General features: G+C 40.2%; 2 protein-coding genes across 2 annotated transcripts; both read right to left on the bottom strand.

The window, feature by feature from the left end:
- Window positions 1-1,062: 1,062 nt before the first annotated feature.
- On the bottom strand, window positions 1,063-3,984 carry hrh2b (histamine receptor H2b). The gene is made up of 3 exons (XM_088279966.1): window positions 3,885-3,984; window positions 2,610-3,388; window positions 1,063-2,438 (listed from the first exon to the last, which is right to left on the bottom strand). Exons 2-3 carry the CDS (start codon window positions 3,228-3,230, stop codon window positions 2,064-2,066), a joined length of 996 nt encoding a protein of 331 aa, XP_088136092.1. The 5' UTR covers window positions 3,231-3,388; window positions 3,885-3,984; the 3' UTR covers window positions 1,063-2,063.
- Window positions 3,985-6,728: 2,744 nt separating this feature from the next.
- On the bottom strand, window positions 6,729-12,026 carry LOC148320298 (uncharacterized). The gene is made up of 3 exons (XM_088279899.1): window positions 9,323-12,026; window positions 8,141-8,215; window positions 6,729-7,731 (listed from the first exon to the last, which is right to left on the bottom strand). The coding sequence occupies exons 1-3, from the start codon at window positions 11,977-11,979 to the stop codon at window positions 7,521-7,523; spliced, it is 2,943 nt and encodes a 980-aa protein (XP_088136025.1). The 5' UTR covers window positions 11,980-12,026; the 3' UTR covers window positions 6,729-7,520.
- Between the last annotated feature and the right edge of the window lie 6,303 nt (window positions 12,027-18,329).

The following is an 18,329-nucleotide window of genomic DNA, read 5'->3' on the forward strand; positions in this document are numbered from 1 at the left end:
TCTGAGCTCCCTCCCTCCGTTTGGTCAAACTCGATCTTTAAGGTCTGTTTTCATAATATCCGGTAGTTTCCATATATTTGATCACATTTACTTAATAGTCAAATAATTTTCCGCAAAATCCCTTTACAATCAGCAAAGTCGGCAAGCTTAATGCTAATGCAAAATAGTATCTATACGGCGAGAAGTAATATATCGAACACAAACATGTGCAGCAGCACATGTAGACAGGCAAAGCTACAGTCGTAGAATATTTTTCCTCTCCGAAGGACGACTAAGATTAGTGCCGTACTGATGAGCTGAGAGGAGTGGGGACATCTCAGTAAACGATATCTATCTGTTCGATACTGCCCCCCGGTGGCGACGGTGGGCACACTAGATAGTACGAGAAATGCCATAATCAAGTCGCTGTTACAGAATTCGTCGGGTTTAAAGGTCTTGACACCTCAAGGAACACACCTGCAAATGAACTTTGGATGAAATTATAATTCCAAATGTTCAACCATGTTCGACCAAACTGAGCATTTATCCAAACAGCATTTTTCATAGAGCTTTTCTCTTGCATTGGAAGCCATTAGCTTGTGTAGGTGTACCTAAAGTTGCGACTGATAAAGTGACTACAAACACAGTCTGTTCTATCAGGGAGAGATTCCAAAACAAGTTACATAATCCTGCAGGTTGCTTGTGGAGACGGGAGAGAGTTCTTCTCTCTCTCCAATCAAGTGAGAAATCTCGAGGGGGGATGCAAAAGTCCTAATATTTCTCGACACATCACACTATAAATTGTTTTAATTCAGGGCTTTTAGATTCTATTGAATTAATTTAGTGGGTAATATCAGTCGCAAATTCCCCCGTGGATGAGTCATTGGGATAGGATGCGTGGAAATGAACAAACTTCTCGACACAGTCGTCTTTAGGAGGAACAGTCGACTTTATTGAGTTCAAGCATAGTGTCAAGACAGCTGCTGTAGAAAAAAAATCCATTTATGGATAAATGGAATAGCATGCATAGTGTTACTCTTCTCATAAATATGATTAATTAAATAACCGCTTGTATTTAATGTTAATGTTGCTGGCTACATTCAGTCTCCATTATAGTCGTCAATGGAGGAATTTGTATTATTCTTGACAAATGCTCCACAAATTATTTACACTCTCCATTTGCAACAAAAATAGCTGTAGAGAAATTAAGATTTTTTTTCTCTCCCTCACCACCTACACAAACACACCGACTGTAAATGGTTGCATAATGTGTGAATGTATTTCAACACTAGCTTACCATTTGCGCTGCATAGACACAAACTAAAAAAGGTGAAAAGATTTATTTTTAAATGTAACATTCATATTGAATATTTTTTTTAACATGAAAAAAACAGGATTTATTTTGACTGTGCAAGTAAATGTTTGCCATTTAACATTGATAACGTGAACAAAATAATAATAAAAAGAATCTCGTTTTGAAATTTGGTTCTGAGTTGTGTTGAAAAGAGTTTGTTTTGCAAAAGCATTCAATTGTGGATGGATGGGACGAATGGCGCACTATCTTACTCAGCGTCTGTTACTGCCCTCTAGTGGACACAAATAAAATGTTTGTACTTCTTTGGTTTATTTGTCTCCGCTCGAGGGAAATAATCACAAACCATCCATAAACTGATGATGTGTAGGTGCAATCTGCGTTTGAGATTTTCAAATGACTAACTAATAAATTCTACTTTATTCTGTATCAGAAATGTTATATTTTGTAGTATGCGCTGCAATTATGTTAAAATGTAATCAGATACAATTAGAGATGTCTGAGATCTGATTCTATGCGGATTCAGTTACTTACTGTGGTGGTGAAGAAATAATAAAATCTTTAACTATATTTCAAATCTGCAGTTAATCCCTTCAATCATTCATACTCTCTCTCTCTCAAATGGAGGAAGTGGAATACCACATGTAAAAAAACAACTCGTTTGGTCACTCATTCACCTTCACTGGCAGAGTTGAGGAGAGAAGAGATCAAAGTCGCAAACTTTGACCTGCTCGTGTCGCCATCATTTTAAAATGAATTGAATGGATTAGGGTCAGACTTGGCTACGCCTTTGTCCATTCGAGAGGATTGATCTTTTGCGCACTTGCATTTTTCTGCGTGACGATCCCCGGCAGAAAAGTAGTTGCGCGTAGGCCTTTCGAAAGTCCCTGTTCAAAGCAGGATACAAGATGGGATTCAGGGCCGAGTTAAAGTAGCCCAGCCACAGGAGTACAGAGTGAAGCGTCGTCGGCGGGTTCATCTGTTCCTTGATTCCCGTTCGGGTGAAAAAGGTGAAGTAGGGGAACCAGCAGATGACGAAGGCGCCCAGAACGGCGGCCAGTGTGATGGTGGCTTTGTGCTCTTTGACGACGGCTGCCGTTGAGGCCATGCGGGCGAAAGACGGCGTGGCGGCGCGGATTCGTTGCACCTGGGAAAGCAATGCAAATGACGTTACGTTTAGATTCAGATTCGAATATCATTTTGTATTTGTGACTGATAGCTACAATTATTATTATAGTTGATTTTTTTCAACGAGACATTCCAGCATTAAATCATGAATGTAACTTGGATATTAACGACTCCGAGTCTAAATACTCACCTGTTGACGTGCTACTCTGAATATGCAAAGGTACATCGCGCACATAATCATCAGAGGAAGGTAAAATGAGCACAAAACGTACAAAATGATGTAATTGTTATTCCACTCAAACTGGCAATAGCGTCCCTCCTTGTGGTCTTGCCCCACGTGCCAGTCCGAGTGCTGCACCCTGTAGTCCGCCGTGTTCCAGCCGAGGTGGATGGGCACAAACGACACAGCCAGCGACGAGGCCCAGATGGCGACGATGGCCAAGGTCACCCTCGGAGGCGTGATTCTCAACGGGTAACTGAGGGGCGCGCTGATGGCGAGGTATCGGTCCACGCTGATGGCCAACAAGCTCAGGATGGAGGCGGCACACAGCATGACATCCAATGAGACGTAGACGTTACACATGGTGCCCCCCAGGGGCCACTTGCCACTGCGTAACTCCAGCGTGGCCGAAAAGGGCAGCACCAGCAGGCCCATCAGGAGATCCGTCACCGCCAGTGACACCACAAAGCAGTTGGCGATGCGCCACAGTCGGCGGCTGAGGCCCACGGCCAAACACACCAGCACGTTCCCACCGACGGTTAGGATGATGAATGACACCAGAACAAGCCAATGAAGCGCCGTCAAAATCATAATGCTCTCAATCCGCTGAGTCAGTCAAACGACGCTCAAGTCTTGGAGTCGCTTGCGCTTGTGTGTCAAGTTCATAGGTCACAGAATGGAAAAATCTTCCCAGCCAGTGGCATTTTTTTTTCTTTTCCCTGCTGGGATTCTTTGAGGCCAACAAGTCCCTGATGAAGGACAAAAACAACAACTTTTACAATCAACGCACATGCAACCAAAGGCAACAAGAGGGGAGCGATTGATTGCACGTAAACTTCATTTACATTTTTTTTTTTTTTTTGTGCATGCAAATACACGCGCATGAATACACCTCCTTACTTGTAAAGGGGTTGGGCCTGGACCAAGGAAAATCCCGTGCAATTTTCATTCATTCATTCATTCATTCATTCATTCATTCATTTTCTACGACTCAGGGAAGCAATCAGATTTTTCTTTCTTTTTTTTTTTTTTTTTTTTTTTGTGCAAAAATGAACCAAAACATGAATCTTAATAACTAGATTGGTTTCTTTTAACAAACAGGTGTCAAATTCCGGTCCTCGAGGGCTTCCATCCTACATGTTTTAAATGTTTCCCTTCCCCAACACACATGATTTGTTTTCTCTTAAAAACATATCACATATTATTGTTTTCCTCATCCAAATCCACAAAAAAGGGATGACTCACCTCACATTATTCTGAAAACTTCCTCCCAGATCAGAAATGCTGTCAAACGGCAGCCAAATGCAGTTTTTGAGCTTTTTCTCTCGCTCGCTTTCCCCTTCACTTTTCTTCTGTTTCTGACCCTCACCCCGCTACATATTTATTTATTTTTTTCTCAGGCTTGTTGACTAGAATAGCAGTCAACCTCCCGCCCATCTCCGGTCTACTTATTCATGATTTGGGATTAATCAGTCACTATTGTTTCAACTTGGAAAAAAAGTCCTTTTCTGAATATTATATTTTCGGTAACTTTGACGGGTCATTCTTTATGTATAATTATTTTTTTGTTACACTGAATGTTCAGTTTTTTAGTATTTAGTTGTTGTTGTTTGCACACTGGAAGTAAACAATATTTTGACAAACCTGCAGTGTGTCCTCATGGAGGATGAAGTCCTCCTCCACCGCCGGAGTTTTGTCACGTGACATAACAACACTCGCTTTGTACACATTCATCTCAAGTTATAGCTTGACTAAGCTGTATAATAATAATGAATAATGGATGATTGAAATGTGTTTTGCTTGCGATGTTGATCTTCTCTCCAAACGGAAGCCATGAAATGAACATATTTAGCAGAGAATATATTTCAATGCTTTAATAAAGAGACATCATGTCCAAACATCATATTTCTTATTGTCCGAGTTAAGTGATGATTCCCACAATTATGTCGAATTATTATTGTTGTTTCCAAGTTTTACACCATTGCGTCTCAAGTGACTACGCCACCTGCTGGACACGAGTGAGAACTGAGAGGGTTTATCAGGCATCTGCAGTGTCAAAGGTACTTTTTTTAAAGAAAATAGATTTATTTAACGTTTGCACATCTTACAAAAATAGCATTTTTACAATCAAATGCAACAGACCAATGTATAAACGAAATACACTTCTTGAACAAGAACAACAAAAATAGGAAAGAAAATAAATAATACAACCAACCTAATACAATAATAAAAATTTAGTTTGATATTTTTTCTGAAAACTTAAAAAAATAAAATTAAATTAAATTAAATTAAATTAAATTAAACTAAATAAATAAATTAATAAATAAATAAAGCAAAGGAATCAACTCTCAAACACATTCCCAACTTGGTCAGGCGGAACAGAAAACGTCTCAGCCAAGTGTGACAACATGTGTTGACTTTTCTTATTTTTCACGAGGGACAATACATGAATATATGAATGCAGCTCAAACAAACAAAAAAAAAATGCAATAGCCTCATTTCACCTGTGACGCCAATGAGGACATTTACCAACAATGCAATGCGGGAATGCAAACCTTACAAGAGATCCTCAGTCCAATTTATATTAATGCGGGACTGGCAAAATATTGGGATTAGTTGAAATTAAAGTACTTTACATAACATATATATTTCAAATCTCTTTTGTGTGTATAGTACGCTGCTGTGTGTGACACTTCATTAAAGTTGCTTATCATGATTATTAATGTTGTTGCAAACTCGAGCTGATTCTCAGCCAACAACAGTAATTAAAGGAGCCTCCAAGCTGTGTTGACTGTCAGTCATCCTCTTACACGCCGTCGAGAGAGACGTGAGTGTGCCTGAGGTGATGTTTGTGACTAACAAGCTAATTCTCAGCCTTTCAAGGATGCTGGCCTGGCTTGCTTGATGTTTTGGCTGCACTTCAGCATCTAAGCGGTCTATTATCAGCAATTGCGCCTTTAACTTTGCAAACAAACAAAAGTGAATGAGAAGAGTGAAAAAAAGGGATGGAAGTTAAGTGCTGATTTTAAAATGTGTTGATTTTGATGAAAACCATCTCAGTGCATTACAATATGTGGGAAAACTTGATGAATATCAATATTTTGATTTAAAACATATTTATTATTATTATTATTTTATAGTTTTTTTTAGGTAATGAGCTACTGAAAATGAAATGAACTTTTTTGTGATGTTTTAACTGGGATGCACACTGCATCTCCCTCTCTCTCTCAGTCTCTCGTTCACTTTCTCTCTAATTAAGGTATGAAACTGATCAATTTTAATAAAATGACTGCGCTCAAATGAAAATCTAAGACAAAGATCAATGTTGAATTTTCATTGATGTCTTAAAAGTAAACAATAATAAAAACAAATCTATGCATAATGACCATATTCAATACAATAAATTTAATATTTTGCTACTATAACCCAATTATTACAAACGACTGAATGATGCAACAACACAAACTCGACCGGCCATAATATAATTAATGAATTAATATTGATTGCATTATTTAAATTCTACCAAAAAGGCCCACAGCGAGGACTTCCTCTGTCTGGAAATTTCACCATTGTGTCTCTTCTTTTGTGGCCTGTCATATCACTTTTCCTTCCCAGAGAAGCTGCTCTCTCACATCTCAAGTGGATTACTGCTCCTCCAAAGGCCCCCGCCCCCTCCCACCCCAAGAGGACGCTTGACCCCGGGAGGAGGAGTGACAGTAAACCCCGACTGCCCTTCTTTGCCTTCCTCCATCCTTGGTCGTCCCCAGGGAACACTGCCAGTGAGTCTCTACGTCAAAATGACTCATTAGTCGCGTCCGTGAATCAAACCGGCAGCAGCGTTCCCATAAATAGAGTAAGAGGGTAAACCTCCTTAAAAAAAAAAAAAAAAAAAAAAAAAAAAAGCAAACAATGCTGACATGCACATTACAAAAAGAGTTTCAACATTTTTTTTTTATTGTTGTCATATTTGGAACTTCCACAAAACAAAAACTAGAAGAAGCTCATGGTGATCAGAATAAATAAATGTTTCTTTTTTGGGAGCTGCTCGGTAGTTGGGAAAACTACAAACAGTATTAGTAGGTGCTGAGTGCCACGACTCCCTTCTTCAATGCCACTTGCATCTTTTTGTCAGCTAATCTTCACTTGAACCGTCATTATGATGAAGAGAATAAACCTGTTCTGATAGATTTTTCCAAGTATATTTAGGGGTTACATCAGTGCTCCTCAAATAGTGGGGAGGACCAGCTGGAGGGTTGTGTTGCGATACGGAAAGGGGCACGTGTGACTCTGCGGAACATGCTTTTTTTCCCCACCGTACAACAATAAAGTGTAATTGCACCTCCACTCCACTAGTTGGCAGTAGCGCTCTCCTTGCCCATTGTGCGCAACGAGTATTAAAGCTACGGTGTAGGTTTGTTTTGCAACGAAAATGCTTTTATTAATAGTTAGAATTAAAGCATATATGCAGATTTTAAGAGCTATCATAGAAAAAAGAAATAGAATAATTTAAAAAAAGAAATAAAAATGGATGAATGAAAGCAGTTATTATTCAACCATATATTTTCATCCAAGCCCTTTATTAAAAGGATTTTTCATACTACATACCACATATCCACCTTTGCACCTCATCTTGCTTTCAGTTCACACTCATGACCATAATTATGAAATGATGTAACTATTACATAACTTATTATTATGTGCTTTGAAGAAAAACGTACTCTTTGTATCTTAAAGAAAGTTATAAAGGTCAGAAACAAATTCAGGGACAAACTTGGACATAATAGAGGTTTAAAAAGATTATTTCACTCGTCAGTTCGCCGTGAATAAGATGAACGTTCAACAAGTCTCATGTCCATCACCAAAGTCTTTGTGTTTCAGGTTCTACACCTGCTGCATTTTCCTGGGCAGCCACTTAAACAGAACTTTGTAGAGCTTTTTGCTTCTCTTCTTTGACTTCTTCACATTCTTCACGACTTTTCGGAGCAGACTGAAGTTCAGCGCGAAAATATGGTTCGCCTCTTTTCTCCTTGTGGAGTGGAGATTAAGACTTTCCGAGAAGCACTTTTCCTGCTGTCTGAAGTCGTACTCCACGCTGGATGGACAAACACAAAATCGTCACAAATCATATATATCGTGTACTAGTTTTAACAAAAGTAAATTGCAAATTCCGGGTTGAAGGACAAGCTAAAACCAATTCAACAGCCAACATCTTCATTTTAAGATCGGGGTAGATCAAAAGAAATAGACGGCCTCTTCATCTTCATCATCATCAACATAAAGGTGTCTCAGCCTTTGCTTTATAAAGTGCAAAGCATTTTTTTTTTCTCTTTAAAGAGATCAGAAGAATTTTCTTAACTTCCTTTCCACAAACAGAAGGGCTGGCTCAGGGGATTCTAATGACCTGACGCAATGTTCTCTTTTGAGGGTGTAATTACAATAATCGAATTTGTTGCATTCAAGAGCAACCGCAGTCAGTTAAAAGTCCAAAAAGGATCACCAACCTGTAAACAATACAAGCCGTCTTTTGGCAGGTGGAACAGTTTTTGAGGTCCTGTCCTGTTTTGTAGCATTGACGACTGTAAAAGACATGAGACGATTGATGTAGGACAACTTTAGAAACAATTTGTGCCATATGAATCGTGAAACACACATTTTGCCAGATGCAAAAAAAACAACTGTGATTTAAAACAGGACCTCAGACAGTCAGAACAAATCATGTAGGATGAGAATGATTGACACATTGCTGGAAGCCTGATTTGGAGCTTTGTTTTGTCCTCATTAAGAAATTAAGAAACATGACAGAACTGAATTTGTAAGAAACGTCATGAGAATGATACAGAAGAGAACAAGCAATATTCGAAAATGAAATCATTGCTGTGTTTTGTTTTTTTTATGGGTGAATGTCATTTCCTTGTCAGGTATTGTTTCATATTTTTGTTAAACAGTACGAATGAAGTCGGCAAACTCGGGTCAATTAGAGGAGCTCAGGTTTCAAAGCAAACATGGTGAAGCACCATTTATCTGTGATGCTGCACCCAAATGGAATAAATTGCCAACAGAATGGAAATCAGCCCCAAGTATAAATGTCTTTAAATCCTGGTTAAAAACGGATTTCTTTCCTCATTTCCTTTAATAAAGTGCTTATAAACATTTTTAAACTCAATTTCACGATTTTAGTCATTTCAGAAAGGTACTTTTTAAATTCTTTCCTGTGCTTGAGAATGAAAGAATGTAATTTTTTTTAATATATATATATATATATATATATATATATATATATATATATATATATATATGAATGTGTTTTAACGTTGTCAACAAACGTTCCCTTAGTCACAAGATGTTCTTATTTCATTTTTAAGTGGAGAAATCTGTTTTCGGGCATTTGAATAAAGCGCCTCTTTAGAATTCAGGCCAGTGCGAATGATGACTCATTAGACGGGAGCAGCACTGTAGGACATTCTCAAAAATCTTTGTAAGACTGAGAGTACCTGTCTAGAGTGGATTGCGTTAATTTGTAACAAGGCAGATTTGAATCTTTTTTTTTTTTTTTATATGTAAAATCAATATTTTGTTTGATTCTCAGTCAGTGATGAATGCTTTGTTCATTTTCCAGTGGAACAGAAATAAACCATGCAAATTACTTTCCTTGCCAACACACACACACACACACACACCCTTACCCAGAGGCAGGAGTGTGGCTCGCCTCCAGGTCATGGATGATGTTGAGCAGAGTCGTGATTCGGTCTTTGTTGGCCGCCAGACTGGCCTCCACACTTTGAAGCCGATGCTGTATGGTTGCTGATTTACAGCACAGAGGGGAAGACGGCAGAAACGGGTCTGCTTCACTCGCATGGGAATGGGCCAGGATGAGGTCCGGCGCGTCCTGCTTTGGGGCAACTTTGGAATCCCGGCTGACGATTGCCTCAGCCTCACTGGACCTGAGGCGTCGGAGGGATGCGGAATTGCAATGCGAGCAAAGTTCTCCCTCACTGCAGCACAGCGCTGGCGCAATTAAAGACCACGTTGGGCCTTGGAGAGATTGTTGAATCGCTGATTGGTTTGACTCGAGTTTCTGTATGCGCTTGAGATCATAACGTACATTTCGGTTTGCCGGTGTTGAGATAATGGCCTCCCGTTTTGCTGTCGCTGTGACCGAGGCTGCGGGATCATTCGGATGCGTCTGTTTATCTGCGTTTGAGTCGGTCTTACTGTTTGCATGCATGGCTGATATGCCCGAGGCAAACTCTTCTGCGTTTGAATCCATCTGCCGGGCTGTTATTCCTGTTGGCCATGCAACACACTGTCCCTCGTGTTCTATTACTGCGCTTGCTTGTGAATGTTCACCCGTTTGTTGTTTGGCGCTCACGCAACCTCGCACACAAGAATTGTTTGACTTAATTGGGCAGAAGCTTTGTTGAGGGGTCGCGTCCTGTAATCGAGCCGATTGTTGCTTTGAATCATTCCACGGTACATCATTGATGACGTCATTCGTCGATAACTTTTTATCAATTTGTAATCCACGATTAAGATTGATTAAATTGTTGCGTCCCTTTGGAACGTTTTGTATGATATTTGACACGTGACTGCTTTTGGATTCGTTTGCCGTTTTTGATCCGTTTTTTGGAGCAGCAAGTACAGGAGCCAGTTCCGATGTGATGTCAGTTGTTTGGGTTTGCCGAGGCTCGTTATCACAGGGAAATGGAATATGATTCATTGATTTGTCGTTTTCGTGAGGCACGCTGTTTGTTTTGAGCGAGGAATTAGATGACACGCTGGCGTTGCTCCGGTTTGCTTTTAAAGGAGATGAAGGGTGAATATTTGAAGAGCTCCTCAGGGCCGCGTTTCTGTACAAAGCATAATTAGTCGTTGTGGTGATGGGAGCTGACATCCCCAATTTAGAATCAAGGGTTGCGCGAGATGCATCCAACGCTGTCGGATTCGGCACGCTGCCGTACGAGCTCGATTTCGGGCGGTGGGATAATCTGACGGGGTATGACGGTGCAACTTGCGAATCATCTTTGGTTTTTATTTGTCGCGCCGCATGTGGCGAATTCTGACGCGTGGTTTCATGGTGGCCGAACACATTGTCACTAAGTATGCTTTTTGTGGACATGAGCGTATGATTAAGAGTTTGGACGGTATTAGGGACGGTCACCGATGTGTTCCCTGTGGATGTTGCGTACAAATGAGATGGAGTGTTTTCCTGTGTAGCGTGCACGGACACACACACCTTTTGGGATTTAGCGAGAGTGTGTGTGTGCGGACGGTTGGATTGAGTCGCTGTGGCCATAAGAGGAGTCGATGGACGACTTCCTGTTTGGGGGAGTTGATTGTTTGTGAAAGTGTCCGAACTATCATCCTTTTTCGTTTCCGTGGCGATTGCATTCGGGAGGATGCTCTGAGAATCGGCCGAGGCGACGGAAAGTCCATGCGTGAAAATCTGTCCTTTAATTGAATGGACTGGGCATGCGGGGTGTCGTGTTATTCCGTGTCTTGGCGCTTCTTGAGGATGAGATTCTTGTTGAGGGCTTGTCTCTTTTTCTCCGTGAAGGGAATTCTCAGGGGGTTGATGGTTGCTCCGTTGGCTATCGGTCTCATTCCGGGCCAACTGAAGATCTTCGTGAAATAGTTGGCCAGCGGGAGTGGTCAGAATTTTCTTGCTTAAAATCTCAACTCGTCTGCCACCACACAGGTTGCATATTTTTTGTGATCCGCTGAGATGTTTGGGAGCGGAAAACAGCAACCGATTCCTAGATTGGGTGGAATTGGCTTGCATTCTTTTTTGCTGTCCCCGATGAGTTGGGGTGGATTCGCCGTTATCGATGCTGATGCCGCCCATGGCCTCGGAATCAACCACACTACCGTTAGCGTAGCGGGAAGTCGGTTTTGTTGGCGGGCCCACTTTGGTTACAGAATGTGGGGTGGCTTGGATTGTTCTCGGAGGGCAGTAACTACGATCCTGACCGCACGTTACATCCCCCAAGGTTTCCCCTACCAGTTCTTGAAAAGTCACTTCCTTTTTACTTTTTGCACCGTTTTCCCTTTCGCTGTTCGTTAGGAGAAGTATCTCTTTGGTGAAGTAGCTGTTGGGCGTGCGGGCGCCATGATCGGATTGCGTGTGGAGTTTATACATGAGCTGAGCGCACCGCTCGGAAGGTGTTCTCCTTATCCCCGGGGATGTTTGCACGCCAACGCTGCTGCTTTGAAGACCCCACTTTTGCAGCGGCGCTCCGCCGCTTGACTCGTCTCCTGTCGTCCTCCAGCTACGCGCTCCAACCAAAGCTGGAACGCCCAGAACTGGTACGGGAGTGGTCAGGTCAGCCGCTCGTCTCCCCATCCTCCGGCTGATTGCTTCCAACGTTTCACGATTCAAGGGGTCGTTTCTGTGCCACCGAATACATCTGCAAGTACAAGAGGAAGACGCTTAGTTGCCTGTGAAGGATTGCGCAAAAGCCGAAGAACTGTTGTTAACAAAGTTATCCGAGGACGGCGAAACTTTAGGGTAGAGTTGTACAAATGAACGGAACATTCGACAATGAATTTAATTGACTTTGACATTTGGAAATAAATGGCCTTTTTTCTTTTTTTTTGTGGAGCAGCACACAAACACAAAAGAAAAAGCTCTACACTGTGCACACAGCTCGTTAAATCTTGGTGCAATTAAAAAAGAAAAAAAAAACAAAAAAAACAATCCGCTATAGTCTATAAGTCACTGAATTGATTATGTTCTGATTGTATTAAAAAAAAGCAGAAAGGTTCAGAGAACTGCAAATTTGGGTCAATTGGGAAAGCTCACAGTTCAAAGAAAAAATGGTGGAGCAGCATTTAACTGTTATGCAGCACGCATATGGAATGAGAGAAGTCAGTCTCGAGTATAAATGCTATTAAAAAAAAAAAAATAAATCCAAGTTAAAAATAATGCTTTTCCCAATATCTTGCGCTTTTAGTCATTTTAGTACGCTTATTTTTTTTTTGATTATTTCTTTACTTTTCTGTGATTATTTTTCTGATTACATTTTGTGAAGCACATTGAGTTACCTTGTGACATGCACAGTTCCCAGATGGAATAAATTGCACTTTTATTTTTAAAAAGGTGCTCTGAAATCAATTTTAACGGACATAATTTTCAATAGCTGCTTCTGAGCAATATGTATTAATGTGGCTCCAAGATTAAGAACTACCGAGTAGGCAATTTCATGCCCAGCAACTATCTTTTTTTTTTTTTTTTCCACATTTTATCCATTAAAACGTAACCGATTATTTGTACCCTTGCAATGAAAAGCTATAACAATTAAAAGCAATAACATTTGATTTTCTCCGGGAACAAAACATTTCTTGGGGTAGAACAATTCTGATCCCGACCACCTGACTTATCATTAGCTGTAATTTTCGTACAATGTAGCCCAGAAAAATTATCCCTCCGGGGCCCGTTAAAGTAGATTGGCCATAAAAAGGACTCATCCTATTCCCGATTTCGATATAATGAATAATGGAACAAATTAATCCAGTGAAACAGTGACTGAAGAAACTAGTTTAAAGCTATATTAGCATTGCAGACTAATGCATAGATCTCCATTTTGTGTCTGACTCCAAACGGAATAATTTATTGGCAAAATAAACTACTGGCACTCACGTAGCCCTTATGGAGAACTCGCTCGCCTTCATGCTTGGCCGCTTGCATGCAGCATTCAGTTGATTTTTGGAAAGTGGCCCACAGTGATGTCGATTGTATAGAATCAGTGAGAATTTAAGAGGAACCTTTCACGGAGATTTTTTTCGATGCATTTCATGTCACCTATCGTCATCATGGCAGATATTTCTCAAGGGGAACGGAGGGTCCGCGAGTCATAGCGTCATGTTTTTCGTTTCAAAATAATTTGCAAGTATGACTAAACCTTAATTAACTTAACTGAGAAAATCAGATTATTATGACCAAAACAATAATTCCAGAACCTTTGAGAACCACGGGCTGACTAGAAAACAACAGTTGCCACGAAGAGGGCAACTGTTTGCAAACAAGCAGGGATTTGTCTGCGAAATATAACGTGTAAACACAACGTGCGCTTGCAAGAGTTGATCCACGCGTCATAACTTGAACATAAATACATCCTGACAAGGCTCCTCTCACCCTCACCCTCCGCTTCATCCTCGTCACTGACTGCCATCCAGACATGTCAAAACTGCAGAAACAACACGTCGTCGTTATCCCGAGGGACTATTAATTTGGGCGGCCGTTACTTGAACTCAGTCAAGTGACATGTATGTGTTGTCATCGAATAACTAAAGAAAGGTTCTCACCAGCTCGTTGCACAGTCATAAACTCAACTCCATGCAAAACAGCATCCTTTTCTTAAGACTGTATAACATCATACCTGATTGACGTCCAAAGTTTGCACTTTCTCGTCGCGGTCCTCCAGAGTCCCTCAGATGTGCAGCAAGCAGCTTAAAAGCTTTAAAACAATTCTTACTCAGAGGAGTTCACATTTATCCGCTCCTGCGACGTGGATCCTGTTTTCAAACAATCCAATTCTGACCGACTCAACATGAAATTGATCAGACCAAGCCATCTACCCTGACTTTATACTGGTACTTGATTTTGCTCACGTCATGGTCTTGATGCGACTGTATGCTGCCCTCCAACACACTCTTGGTCTCCGGAGGCTTTGCGTCTTCGTCTCTCTTTCCTCTCGATTATTTTCATCACAGTCCGCTCACCTCGCACCATCCTGATCTACAGCTGGGTGGAGATTTCGGAGAGAGAGAGGGAGGGAGAGAGAGAGAGAGAGAGAGAGAAGGGGGAGGGAAGTGACTTGCATCAGTGGGATAGGGACCGTGTTTAAATGACCATTTATAAAAAAAAAAAAAGGGAAATGCCTTCACAAGAACGAGATATAAATAAGAACACAAATCCCCCCAAAAACTGTGATAAAAAAACCCCAATTAATCTGGAAAAAAATAAAAATAATAAAAAAAAATAAAATAAAATAAAATAAAAAAAAAATATATATATATATGTATAATATTTTGTTCATTTTAATAAAGGCAGCTGAGAAGGATTTCGTCAGAACAAGCAGTTAGGGTTTGGTTTCTGTATTTTATTTATTTATTTTTTTATTTAAATCACAATTTAATCTTATTTATTAGCATTTTGCAAAAAAAAAACTGAGAACGGTGGAACATTGTGAAAAGGTGTCATGTTCCGAACAAGACGGCATTCCATTTCGATACGATTGTTTTTTGTCACAAAGTAACCGTTAGCTAATCATTGTTAGGGGTTATTTCTCCCGTCATTAAAATGGTTAAAATAGACCGAACAAGGTTTTATATGATGCTTTTGTGTGTTGTCGTCATTAGAGCTCGCTCATATTCCATCACTACAGATGTGGGGAACAATAAAGCTTCCTTGGTACATGGAAGATTGTTCCTTAGCCCCAAGATGAACACCTCCACTAAAATTGTACCACTGAAAATGCTTAGCCTGGCATAATTTCACGGGTACCACTGTGTGCTGTAAAGGTTTACTGTCTGTAATTGTTTACGTGGGTCGCAATTAATCATCCTAATAGCTTGTTCTCCATTAGAGGAGTACGGGATATGCTCAATTTTTGTTTGATTGTTTCTCTCTTTTCTATATCGATTTTTGCAAAATAAAATGATATAATGATTGACGAACAGATCTTAAAAGACAGCGATAGTCCGAGTAAGATTCAGTTTTAATAGTCAAACTCTAGTCTCGTCTAAGTCTAGTGCAGATGTGGGCAATTCTGGTCCTCGAGGACCGGTATCTTGTGCGTGCTCCTGGAATTGTGAAATCTGCCTGGCAACACGAGCTAGCTGGATTTTGATTGGATAAAAACTCTCACTTAAAAATACAACACTCGAATATAATATGATATCAATATGAAGAATATGATCGTGATTTCTTGATTATGTTAGGCCAGCAGAGAAGGCCTTTTGACCGCCCACCACTGGTGAAATTTCACTTTTTGCTGTTGTCAACAAATATAATGGGCACTTTTTGTACCACGGTCAGGATAAATATGTATTTTTCCATATATATGATATTAATTCAGTAAAGCGGGAATAACAGCATGTCTAAGAGTCAAGTACGAATAATAGACAGTAATGCAATTGTTATTACCAGTAGATGTCAGCATTGTCGGAGAGATGGACTCGAGGAGTAGATAGAGAGAGAGAAAAAAAGCACTAATATGAGGTGTGGGAATGTTCTTAAGTCTGCATACAGATGGCGCCCACAACACGCTCGTGAGTAGACGCCCCCTCACAGACAGTAATTAACATGAAACTCCATTGTTCAAATGGAGGAGAGGATTAGCCTCCCATGTGAGCAGGAGCGTCCTTGAATAGCCACCAGCATGCACACGCTGATCATTTATTTGAAAGCCATGCTTTTTAAAGTTGATTGTTTGGATTATTGTTAGAAGGGCTGGGAGGTGATATTTTCTGGACACAGTATTTTAAACACATTTGTAGAAAAGGAAACAGCCACCATTTTTTTTTAATGTCTTGTGTAAATGTCAGGTTTTGCGTGGAGGAGGATCCAAATTAATGCAGGGAAATCCAAAACTAAGAAAGTTGCAATTTAACTATGACCACGACTTAAACACGCTGAGGACAGACACTTGACAGGAGACATTGACAACTGACATGGAGCAAGAAGAACAGCAAGCAAACAGAGAACTAAATACACACCAATTAACGAGACATCGAGGAGCACCTGGACAAGACACAAAGTGTTGGAGGGAGCTGATTGGTTAGCTCTCGTGAATGGGACGACGAGCGCAGGTGGACACGATAAGCATGACGACAGACTACGCAGGAACTAAAGTCAAAACAACGAAATCAACAAAACAGATTATGACACCAAATGTCACTGTGATAAATTGTAAAAACTGTGCTGGAATAGATCATTCCAAAAAAAAAACCTGAAAGAATTTCAAACACATTGTTTATACATTAGTAAAATAATTTGGTTCTCTTTACGATGGAATGCTTCCATGTCCTTTTTTGAAGTCGTGTTATTGAAGCTAAAAAAAACCCCGTTGACAGCATAGTCATCCATTATCTGAATTGCTTTTGAATTTTTGTGAAGCAGACACAATAGTTGAGATAGGCCCTCATGAGGGTAAGCGGTTCAGAAAATGAATGAATGAAACTGAACGTAGTTTATTTTTCATTAACTATTGGTTATGTTGAATGCACAATAAATAAGTGAGGGAAGCACCAAGTCGAAGCAAAATTTGAGATATTTAAGAAAAACTTTATTTGTGACTTTTTTAACAAAACACATTACCAGGTTGATGAACTCATTAGAACCACTATTATCACCTTAACAATAAGCAGGTGTACAAAATAAGTTGAGGAACAGATCTGCACTGTCACAGTCGACTAGCATGTGCCACCCACTGTCACGCCCAGTGACTGACAAATATTCACTATACACGAGCAGAGAATACATCAACTTGATTTTTTTTTTTTTTTTTTCGACATTTTATCTATTTTGGATTTTTTTTATTTTTTTTTGGTCCACTTTTTCAACCTTTTTTTTTATTTTTCATTAAGCAAGGAATAGTTATGGAGGGTGTGCACATGAGTTCACAACAGTGTTTGTTTGATCAGTTCAAAGGTTAACACAAGTTTAGGGGTCAGTTTTCTTACCAATGAAAGCCATGTGCAAAAAAAAAAAATAAATAAAATAAAATAAATATTTCATAGCGTAACACAATCGCGTCATGAATATAAAGACGATCCAATGCTATTTTTACAGGATTCCCCCCCAAAAAATAAAAAGTGATACTTTTAGGTTTTGCCACAAATTGCAGTTTCGTGTTGTGTGTGTGCATGGATGTGTATTCAGCTTTGTGGTTTCCAATACACATTTCCCAGTGAAAAAAAGTATAGGCATATATAATATTTTTTATAATATCTGTTTCCTTTGCTTATAACATGCAAACACTTGGTGATCTGACAGCACGGAAGTACACCTGACGGACCGGCGAGGGCGAGGAGGGGGGGAGGAAAACGTGAGCATGGTTGGTTTGGAGTGCTGACAGTGACTGGAAATAGGATGGTTCCCAAAAAGTAACGGAGATGACACACTTCCAGTTGCATTGCCTTCAGCTCAAACTGCACTTTTTCTCCCATGCCAGGCCAAGATTCCTCAAGTAAGGGCAAAATAAAGTTTTTTTTTTATACATGTTTTATACACTAGCAAAACAGCTAATAAAAAAAAAACTACTGCTTATTTGCAGTAATTGCGCAATTGTAAATTTTTTTTTTTGCTTTTTGATGTTGATGCGAATGGTAAACATTACGGCACCTTCCAACTTGCAACTTTTCAGATGTTCCAGTAACGCATTGCAATGGATTAGACACACATCTTCAACACAACTTCCTCCGATGACGCCATAAGGGAAATATGTGAATGTTTGACATTTGGGAACACAGTGTCCTCTGTTTATGAATATGCAACAACATGACACGACTGCACAGTCCATTTAAGGGGAATGACTCTACAGATGTTATTCCCGACCATGTCGATTCGGGTCGACGGGACGAGGAGGAGGGAGGGAGGAAACAAGCAGCGGGCAAGCACGTCCTACAAGCACTGAAGCAGTCGAAGCGGTGGTGATGAGCTTGAAGAACATCTACGTAACATTCAAAGAC

Source organism: Idiotropiscis lumnitzeri, chromosome 17 (assembly GCF_059441095.1).
Source record: "Idiotropiscis lumnitzeri isolate Australia: NSW breed Sydney's pygmy pipehorse chromosome 17, RoL_Ilum_1.0, whole genome shotgun sequence".
Taxonomy (NCBI): Eukaryota; Metazoa; Chordata; class Actinopteri; order Syngnathiformes; family Syngnathidae; genus Idiotropiscis; species Idiotropiscis lumnitzeri.